General features: G+C 43.0%; 1 protein-coding gene across 1 annotated transcript; it reads right to left on the bottom strand.

Annotated features, from left to right (window-relative positions):
* Positions 1–5,247: 5,247 nt before the first annotated feature.
* On the bottom strand, positions 5,248–9,541 carry LOC121993269 (protein unc-13 homolog). The gene is made up of 5 exons (XM_042547997.1): positions 8,933–9,541; positions 7,519–8,397; positions 6,875–7,336; positions 6,578–6,764; positions 5,248–6,407 (listed from the first exon to the last, which is right to left on the bottom strand). The coding sequence occupies exons 1-5, from the start codon at positions 9,422–9,424 to the stop codon at positions 5,473–5,475; spliced, it is 2,955 nt and encodes a 984-aa protein (XP_042403931.1). The 5' UTR covers positions 9,425–9,541; the 3' UTR covers positions 5,248–5,472.
* Positions 9,542–10,396: the final 855 nt, after the last annotated feature.

Raw genomic sequence — 10,396 nt, 5'->3', positions numbered from 1 at the left:
TATTTTAGGAAATTAAATATTAGCTTTCTATAAAAGGTTTTGTCTAGTCGGTGGTGGTTGCTCCCATATCCAAGAAGGCCATGTGCCTCGCCACGTCAGTACTGGGAACCAATTATGGAAATTAATATTTAATGGAATAAATAATTTAAGGAGACTTGGGTCGAACGTGTTAAGTTCCGCAGGAGATCCAAGTCAAAAACCTAAAAGAACAAATAGATTAAGTTTTGGATCAAACGTGTTAAGTTCCGCAGGCGATCCAAAATTTAATTTAAAAGAACACATGGTAGCTAGGAACAGGTTCAGACCTTTGTACAAAATTTTTGTACAGTGGAACCTATAGGTTTTCCGAGTAGCAACCAACAGCGCCCTCAATCAGCGGCGGGAAATTTCCCGCCGCACACTTAAGGCGCCTTAAGAAGCCCTTAAGGCGCCTCCGAAGGCGCCCTAAAGGGATCAGGAGGCGCCTTAAAATCTCTCTTTTGTCACGAACAGAAGCATTAGAAGCATTGTTGCTTCCGTTCGTGTTTCGCCGCAAGCCGCCTATTTCTTCGGTTTCTTCCCAACCAAGGCGCCTTCTACCTCTTTTCTTCCCTTTAATTCCTAGCTATGCCTCCTAGGTACAATCTAAAACCCTTCTTCAATTGCTTAAATCCTATATTCTTGCTAGTTTTACAATTTTTCTTGCATAATGTCAAAAATAGGAAGCGTCATATTGTGGATACCACACCAGCAAGGGCCCCTTCCACGGATCCGAGATTCCCCTCGGAACAGCATAGGATAGATTTCTCTAGGTTTACCTTTGAGTCAATCAAACCTAGATATATTGGTAGGGAGTTTTTGTCACAAAATTGTCAACCCACTATCCAAATGATAACCCATTATCATTTAGATAAACTGGTTGATTGCACCACGACTGTCAATCATGACCTATGTGCCCAGTTCTATCACAACCTTGAAAAGGTTGATGATAGAACTTATACCACCAGGGTAGGAGGTACTGACATTCAATTCACTCCATCACTACTTCGCACCAGCCTAGAGATTAGGGAGTCTGAGTGTACATTTTTATGTTATCCGAGTAGACCCCTACCCTTTGGTGCCCCTTATTCCCACGTTACATTAGACGACATTTACATGCATTTCTATGGAGAGGAGAGACCCTTAGGCCTGACTGAGTTCAGATCCACTCTTCTTCGAGTTCAGGATTATGCTATGTACAGAGTCCTGACAGCTTGTATTCTACCCTTATCATCTCGAGATGTTTCGACGATGCGACCGTCCCACTCGTTCTTCTTGTACGCCCTCACCCAGCACCTGGACATAGACATAGCCCTCCATATGTTTCATAATATTATCCTTGCATCTAACACAGTTACATCTGGAGTAATTCATATGCCTTATTGTCATATCCTGACCCAGATATTCTCCAGCTCTAGGATAGAGATTACTAGAGGGGTTCTCATCCCACTTACCCTTTATGATGAGGTCGGTCAGCGTAGCCTTAGATTAGCAGGGGCAGAGGTCACTGCCGAGGGGATTCTGGCCTGGAAGGGCCGACCACCACCAGCTACTTGATGCAGATGTGGAGTGGCCAGATTTTCTGGCAGAGGACTTCTTCGCAGATCCTTCCACCTCTGTCGGACCCTCCTCCTCAACCGGGCCGTCATCTTCAGCACCACTCTCTGTCGAGGATAGACTCACTCGACTTGAGATCCAGTCCACACAGACGCGACGAGCTGTGTTAGACAGTCATCGTTTTCTTTGGACTATGCGATCTGAGATAGTTGCTGGATTCGCATCTCTTCGAGGCGAGCTTTGGCGTCAGGGACAGCCTCAGCCGCCACCTGAGCAGCACCTAGCTGATCCTCCAGCTGTCGATCCACCTGCTTGATTCTATCTTTTCACTTGCCTTGACATATTATTGACATCTGGGATCTTTCTGTTATTCAGCTTTTGATGTATATCTTGGATGTTTTAGATTGATTAGACATATTATTACTCAGTTTTAGGTGTTATGTTCTATTTTTTTTCAAATTCTAGGAAAAACAGTTTTCAAAACTCCAATTTTACCTAGATTTTAAAATTCTGGAATTAACCTAGGATTTCCCCCTAGATATCATGTTCCCCTACAATTAAGCCAGAGCATCTCACAAGCACCTAGGTTTACCTTGATTGTGATTGACAAACATAGAACGACGTGAGATGCATAGGGTATAGCCTGGACTCAAGAATGCTTATATCTGTGCATCAATATGAGTTTGGGCGTTAAATATGCAATAAACATTAATCAAGTTAAATTCTCCAGCTCTAGTCAAGTCTATCTGGACCAAAATAATTTAACTTGACTAACCTAGTGAAAGCTACTGTCCTGTAGACAATCAGCAAGTAACTAAAGGTTAGACAATTGGTAAAGAATACTCATTTTTTGTTAAGCATATTTTGTTCTTTATGGCTCTGATACCTAGTAAATCAATCTAGTAAACATGACTTATGCTTGGACCTAAGGACCAACTAAACTTAAATAAATAAATAACCTTGTCCTAAAACTTAAACTAAGTTCCAATTGACCTTAACTTTCACACCCTATTGAACATAGCTAACCTGTTGACCTTAATTGTGTACAACTCAATCAAATATCTATAATTGCCCATTTTTTAGTTATGGCAAAGGGGGAGAGTAGCAAAAGTAAAAATGTGAACATAAAATTCAAGTTAAAATTAAAAAATTAGGGAGGCAAAAGTTAAGGGGGAGCATATAGGGCAAACTTGCTTTACTTACCTTGTTCATCTATACTTAGCATATTTGCCTGTGCTAAAAATGTCTATCTATTCGTTTATTTACTTAACTTTGAATTTGAGTTGCCATAATCAAAAAGGGGGAGATTGTTGGTGCGGGAAGCATCCGACGATCGAACTCGTGTTTTGATAATGGCAAAGAATTCAAAGTTAAGATGTTTTGTAGTCTAACAAGTCTACTTAAGAATTTCAGGAAAGTCCTAGCTGTGGTTAGACAAAAGGTAAAATCCTAGGGAGTGGTAACCCTATGCGGAAAGTCTTGGTAGGTCGATGTCTTCAGGCAAAAGTCCTAGGGGGCGGTAACCCTAGGTGGAAAGTCCTGGTGTCGCGAACCAGGTGAAAGACTGGACTAGCCGGGGAAGCGGATGTCCAGCAGAAAGTCCGGAAGCATCGAGTGCTGAGTAAAACAGGTAAATCTCCTGAGTGGAGTAGGTGAGGACGCGTTCCCCGTAGAGGGAACAGTAGACGTCGGGTCGACCTAGGGTTTCCGGTCGGAAACCCGAAGTCAGACTCGGACAGTCCGGAGACTGTCTATACTTCATTTATCATATTTATTGTGCTAACTTTGTGTTGCAGGATATTGTTTGGGACTAACGTATCTTGCAGGTGCAAAGGAGCAACATAAAGCCTCGGATGAACAGTGTCCGAGGCGCCTCCATGGAGCTTGGAGGCGCCTCGGGTGCAAAAGCTGAGCTGGCTGCGAAAGTTCATCGAAGGCGCCTTGAAGGGAGTATAAGGCGCCTTGGAAGGCGCCTTGAGCAGGGTATAAGGCGCCTCCAAGGGATGAAGTTCGACCAGTTCAGATCTGATCCACGCGGAAGACTAGGCAGCATGGAGGCGCCTTGAACAACCTTCAAGGCGCCTTGAACACCCTTTATAAGGGGGTTTCGACCAGCATCTCAATCAATCAAGTTCTGAGCTTTCCTTCTTCAACGTGCTGCTAACAAAGTCATTCCGAAGTGCTGTTGCAACATTCCGACGGCCCGGAGCTTCGTTTTTCTCTTCTTTAAGTTGTCGGTACAAAGTTATTCTAATTGCTGTTACATTTTGTAATATGTAATTCTTATCGAGCTTATAGTTGTTGCCCACCGGAAGCGATCAAGGATCGCGGGCCTTCGAGTAGGAGTCGCCTTAAGCTCTGAACGAAGTAAATCCCTTTGTGTCTTTGTGTTTATTTTATTCCGCTGTATTTTAATTACTCCGATAGTTTTCCGATAATCGAACAAATAGCCACGAGTGCTATTCACCCCCTCTCTAGCGCGTCTCGATCCAACAAATTATATCCGTATATAAATCAATATGATTCAATATAATTCGGATCCTGGATTTATATCCCTTCTTATGAAAATTTGAAAGAAAAATAATGTATATATAAAAGAAGCCAACGGTTTAAAAAAAAAAAAATTAACAAAACTGCTGCAGCAACATGTGGCCCCTCCCACCCACGCACCTACACTGCTACAATTGCTTGGATTTATTTTTTAAATTTTTTTGTCAAGAGAATCATCTAGCAAAACTCCATAGCCGGTATACCGAATGATTTCTAATACCCCATTTATATTCTCTCATATGGAGGATATTTGATGCGAGAGAATATATGTCAAAAACGTGTACCCTCCAAATATCCTAAGCGCGGTTGCCCTAATATAGGAAGTCGACCTTAGAGTCAACTAAAAATAGAAAAGTCATAATAAATCAAGTTAAGTCAACAGTTAACTAGTTAATTGACTAATAATTTTATATTTCAATTATTATACCATTAAACAATATGATATTATTTAAAGAGCTGACAGGTGTAACAAAAGTCAATTAATAATATGCAAAAATAAATATATTTATTAGATGTTCTTCACCGTCCATCTCGATTACGTCCGTCTTAATTATATAAAAAAAATATAAATTATGAGATGAATTTATAATGAATTATCAAATGGTTATGAGAGGGGAGGGGGGGAATTTTTTTTTGAGGATATATATGCGTCAGAATTTGATCACTGTCTCATTATAATAAATATATCATTCTCTAATCAACTAGACAAGTTATAGGAACAAAAGTCAACTAAATGTTCGATTAGTTGAATGATGAAATAAGAAGATTCAGTAACAAGATAGATTTGGATCAATTAATGACATACTTAGATGAAACGATCACAGTCCAAGAAAATCGATCATGAATCAGTTTGGATTAATCAGCTAATGGAAACACTTTTCTAGTGTAAACTCAGGGGCTATTAACGCCACAACATGAATAAAAGTCAAAGTTGTAACTAAATATCTCTAACAAACACAGTCGTTCTAAAAATATTTGAATGGAGATAGGAAAACACTGTCGCGGTAGTTAAAAGTGAAGCCGCCACCTTGACGGCGCCACACTCTGAGAAGGATAAATATTCAGCCTTCTTAGTTGAGCCACTCTAACAAATTTGTTACAGGATGAATCAACCCCTAGAGATTGTATCCCAGATTTAGTCTCGTTTCATCTGCTCATCAAATTAAGGAGTAGTTATATTCACATGATCTCTCATTAAAATTGACATACAGCGTTGGATTACTCTGCTCCACCTATCTCCGTTTTTGCATCAATTTTAACAACAGTGGAATAAAAAGCATTTCCTAATGATGCCTGCTTGCATGCAAACCAACGAATGTGAGATTAACAGATGGCGAAGGCGGCATCTCACCTCCGCTTGGGCAGCTGGAAGGTGCGCTTCAAGAACCGGTTGGCTACGTCGTCGTTCCTGTGACAGAGCACGCGAAGCATGGTGTAGGGGTCGGAACGGTGCCACTTGCCGGTCGCCGCCGGCATCGGCACTCTCTCCAGCGAGCGCCCCAGCCCTCTGGCCTCGCAGGCCGCGATGCTGAACTCCTCCACTAGCTTCTCCGTCGGCATCGCCATCAGCGCCACCACCCCGTCGGCCATCGCCGCTGCCTCAGACACAACCTCCTCCCCGCACGCTGGGGAAAACATCCGCTTCAGGCACGCTAGGTCCTTGGCCACCATGTCGTAGTCCCCCCGCGCGAAGGCCCGCCCGGGGCCCCCCGCTAGCAGGACCATCAGGAACGCCTCCAGCGTCGCCCGCATCACCACCGGTTGGATCGTCGCCAGCGCCCTCTCGGAGAGCACCGTGGCGAGATGTGCCATGTTGTGAGTCATCGCGCGCAGGGCCGCGTCGATCCGAGCGCCAACCACGCTCCCCAGATAGAGAGAGTCGTAGAAGAAGTGGGCGGAGTCGAGGAAGATAAGGCGGTAGGCAGCGACCTCGACCACGTGGAGGATGACAGTGTTGATGGAGGAGCGGGCGCCATCGAAGTGGCTGAAGGGGGGAGAGTAGGAGGTGGCGGCGAAAGACTTCTCGAAGGATTGGAGGAGGGCGAGGATGTGGTGGAGGGTATTGAGGCGGACGTAGAGGCGCTGGGTGGTGCGGCTGGCCGTGTGGCGGTGGGCGTCGCCAGAGGTGTGCGCCGCGCGGGGGATGGGGAAGCTGCTGGGGTCGATGGCAACGACGCCGGCGTTGCAAGGAGCTGCCGCCTTCTTCCAGAACTGAGCAACTCTCGAATCTTGGTTGCACCTTGTCAATGGAGGATGCGCAAGTACGTAGCTCTCCTTCGAACCTTAGAATTTGACATATAATGCAAGCAACATGTTAAGGCATTTACCAGAAACAGTAGTAACCAAGTTCATTTAAAACAAAAATCCAGGAAATTTTTTTCTAACTTGCAGATCATATTTAAGTATTTCTTGTCTGCGTTAAGCATTTCATCATCAGAAATAATTGTCTTACCGCATGATGCAGCAAACATACTGTAGTCCTTGAAGAGAGTATCTAATCCAACTGCAAGGTCCTGTGCTAATTCGGTTTTTGCCGCTCCTTCGATCTCAAAAAACTCATCCACTGTCACTTTGGCTAGCTTCAGTAGATCTATCCCAGACTCTGCATAAGGCTCCGATTTGGACATAGGATTCCAACTCTGATACCGTTGCCAAGTGTATGTTAAATGAAAAGATTAACCAGTACCAGTGTCGATAAATTATCGAAACTAAAGAGTACTCTAAAAAGAAACTTGCCCGATGAACTAACCTCACTATCCCTTGCTCTGTTGACACATTCTCTTCCTATCCTGAGTCTATCATCCACCCAATGCTTTAGAAGGTTGAAAAGGATGGTATCCACTCCATATGAGGCGATTTCACTTAAGATTTCCTTCCCACCATCTTCGGATCCGGCTGAATCCTCCATTGCCATTTGAATCAACAGTCTCTCCAGATTTGCTGCAGTCTGTAGAACTTTCACTGATTCATTGCTTAGGCATGAGAATTTGTACATGTGCTGGTTCAGAACAGCACCAAAACATCTGTGGAGGGTCACTGCAGCAACTGCTGCTGGAACAGGATGCCACCTCTTTAGCAATGGACTGTAGTTCTCCTTCTCCACCGAGGCTAATTTCTCGATTTCTTCCATCAGATTTATCAGGGTATCATTGGGATCCTCATCTACTTCTACCACCATGCTGTCAATCTTTCCATTACCATTTTCATGTAACTGTAATCACTAGACATAGCATGTTAGCAGGCCCATTCATGGACTTTTTTTTTCTTACTAAGAACCCATAAATGCTAACATGATAATTATGGGAACATAGTTCTTATGGGAACCAATATTGCTAACATGTTAATAAGATGAAGAACATATAATTTAGTCAAGGGGAATATAGTGTTACGAACCTTGGTAAAAGCACTCTTCAATGAACTTCTTATGTATTGATCAACATGGATTTTGGTTGAAAAATTCCTAAAATCCTTAAATATCATTCCTGGACTTCCATAGCTTGATATCTCAATCATTATCTTTGCAGTTGAGAGTGCTAAACAGAGCACACTCTCCATTGTTGTAACTGAATCTTTCTCAAAGCACTCATGGTAGTCCAAGAGCTGCTTTTCCGCCCACACCTTCAGAGAGGTCATGGTTGGGATCAAGACCCTGGTGTAGCTAGGTTCCTTGTCAGGTTTCATGGCATCGATGGCCACCTCATCCAACATTGCCAATGTTGCATGCATCAAGTCAGGTTCCACTAACCCAGTCATTATGTATTGCTCAAAGAAAATCCAAGTGAAGCACACCTCATGGATCATCTTATTGATTCCCAAGGTGGTCCATGTCCTCTTGATCAGTTCGAGCAGCTCATCAACCTCTTCTAGTATGACAGTCTCTTCCTTGATATCAAATATGGACCGAAGCAAACACAAGTAGAGATGTACATTGAGGGGGAACCCATCAGCCCAATGGCACTCTTCCACTGCGGCAACACTCTGATGGCACCATGCTAAGGCCATGACACAATTGCACAAGGAGCGCATAACCTCTGAATGCTTGCTAGTGTCAATAGGTCTAAACTCACTTGTAGCAAGGATCTCTCTGAAACGAAGCCCTGCAGAGTATAGACGGTCAGAAGGGAGCGACGGGTGTAAGAGCAGTCCTGCTTCCAATACTTTAAGCTGACGACGTTGCCACCGATGGTATTCATGAATATCACTAAATTCAGTTGGCTTCAGATGACGAAGGAACTCTAGAGGGAGGATGATGCTCTCCACTTGCTTGGATACCTGATCAAAACGATAAGGAAAATAGCTTAGCTCGACCGAATCCAAGAATAATTAGGGTCTGATACCTAACTCTATGATCTCACTAGCTAAAATTATGCTATCATGTTGAATAACTTGTTGAGCAACCATAGTAGGCTTTTTAATGACAAACATGAGATGAAAATTTTCAGCTATATTATAAATAGAAAAGACTAATGCGAGAATAATTAACTATCACAGATTGTTTTCGGCAAACCATAGCAGCACCAGGTACTAGATTGTATTAGGGAAAACATAAAAACCCTAATGCATGACAAATTTCAGTGTTTCAGGCAGAGAGTTGGTGTTCATCCATAATGATCATCAAGTTCATTTCCATAAAAGTCAGAGGTTCCAGTGTCCCACAGCTGACCAGAGGTTTGTAAAACCAAAAGGGGGCCATTTGGTGAATGGAAAGATGAATCGCAAGCAATATGGTTTGAAGAAAAAAAAATGGGGGAAATTCTAATTTAGGGCACGAATCACAAGCTGCACCGACCATTCTTGGTGGCATTACCTGGCCAACGAGAAAGCGCATGAGGATCTTCCTGAGGCGGAAATCGGTTTGCTCCTCGAACCCCATCTGCATCCGCATTATCTCCGCCGACGTCATCGACCTCTGCTTCGCCTTCCCCGGCAGAGGCAACGTCGCTGCTGATGCGGCAAGGGTAGTCCTAATCGATGCCGCCGGCCTAGCCTTCAGGCCCAGCACTTCCTTCACCCGACTCATTGCCGATGATGTCGAGGCCGAGCAACCCGCCTTCGCCGCCGCTTCTGCCCCGTCGATGGAATGACGAGCAGCCGCTCCGCGCAATCCGGAGGCCACGGAGGAGGAGCGGCTGCAGGCGAAGAAAAGCTCGTAGGCGGTCTCCTTGATCTCGTCCTGGCCGAGGGTGTCGAGCCGGCCGAAGGGCCATTGGATCACGCCGCCGTCCTCCTCTTCCGCCTCGCCGGAAGGGGGGGAGAAGCCACCGGAGATAGTTGATTGGCGGCGGAGGCGGCTGCCCATTATCCACCAGCGGGCGGTGGCGCGGGCGATGGCGAGGCGGTGCGTTTGGTGGGGTGAGATGGCATTAGCTTGCGGTGTGGAGCCCCGTCATCAGCGGAAGAATGTACAATAATAGAGACAGGATCTGCTGTGAAAATAGTCCGATTTCTTGTTCTATTATTATAAAACATTGGCATATTAAATAATGATCCTGATTTTGCGTGTGTATTTTTTTTTTCACTCCCTTTAATCTAAATTTTAAATTCTAAAAAAAATGTGCCCATGGTTTAGACTCGATGGGGGCATAACATCGCTAGTATAATAGTATATATATCTCCGTTTATATTTATGGGGTCGGTCCTCCTGTACTAGAGGGGTCGTTAATATAAAGGATCTATATTTTTTTTAATTCTAAAAATGCATTTGGTTTTAAATTATTATTGATAATTTTAATTAGGGGATGTAATCGAGCCAAGCCGAGCGGAACTCTTGAATGTTTGAGTTTGACTCGTTTATAATCGAGCCGATTGAGCTTTATTTAATGAATATATTTATGGCTCACAAGCTTATTCGAATTTTTATCGAGCCTAAACGAATTTAATAAATATAAATTATAAATTTAAATATTCATTAAAAACTAAATTATATATTTAGAGAAAATTCTAATATTCTTATTAAAATTTATAATTTTATTCTAATAAATAAATTTAATATATTTATCTATATTTTTCATAAGTAGAGTGTAAAATTTATAAATTTAATATCAAAATTATTATTATTTTCATTTAAAAATTGATTCATGAGCTTACTAACGAACATGTTCACGAGCTAACGAGCCGAATATTGTGAAACTTGAGCTTGGTTTGTTTATCTTAACGAGCCTCATTAAACGAGTTTTTATCGAATCGAGTTTCGAATAGCTCATGAGCGACTTGATTCATTTACACCACTAATTTTAATTATCTATTAAGATTATCAATAAAAAAATTTATT

Source organism: Zingiber officinale, chromosome 6B (genome assembly GCF_018446385.1).
Source record: "Zingiber officinale cultivar Zhangliang chromosome 6B, Zo_v1.1, whole genome shotgun sequence".
NCBI classification, from domain to species: domain Eukaryota; kingdom Viridiplantae; phylum Streptophyta; class Magnoliopsida; order Zingiberales; family Zingiberaceae; genus Zingiber; species Zingiber officinale.
Note: the sequence above shows the minus strand (reverse complement) of the source record. Positions and strands in the feature narration are given on the sequence as shown.

What these genes read in the sequence shown, in the direction of transcription:
- LOC121993269 (XM_042547997.1), bottom strand. Translation starts at nt 9,424, where the DNA reads ATGGGCAGCCGCCTCCGCCGCCAATCAACTATCTCCGGTGGCTTCTCC. An exon ending in TGCGCTTTCTCGTTGGCCAG is followed by an intron (nt 8,398 to 8,932) that starts GTAATGCCACCA and finishes CGTTTTGATCAG; the next exon opens with GTATCCAAGCAAGTGGAGAG. An exon ending in TGAAGAGTGCTTTTACCAAG is followed by an intron (nt 7,337 to 7,518) that starts GTTCGTAACACT and finishes TAGTGATTACAG; the next exon opens with TTACATGAAAATGGTAATGG.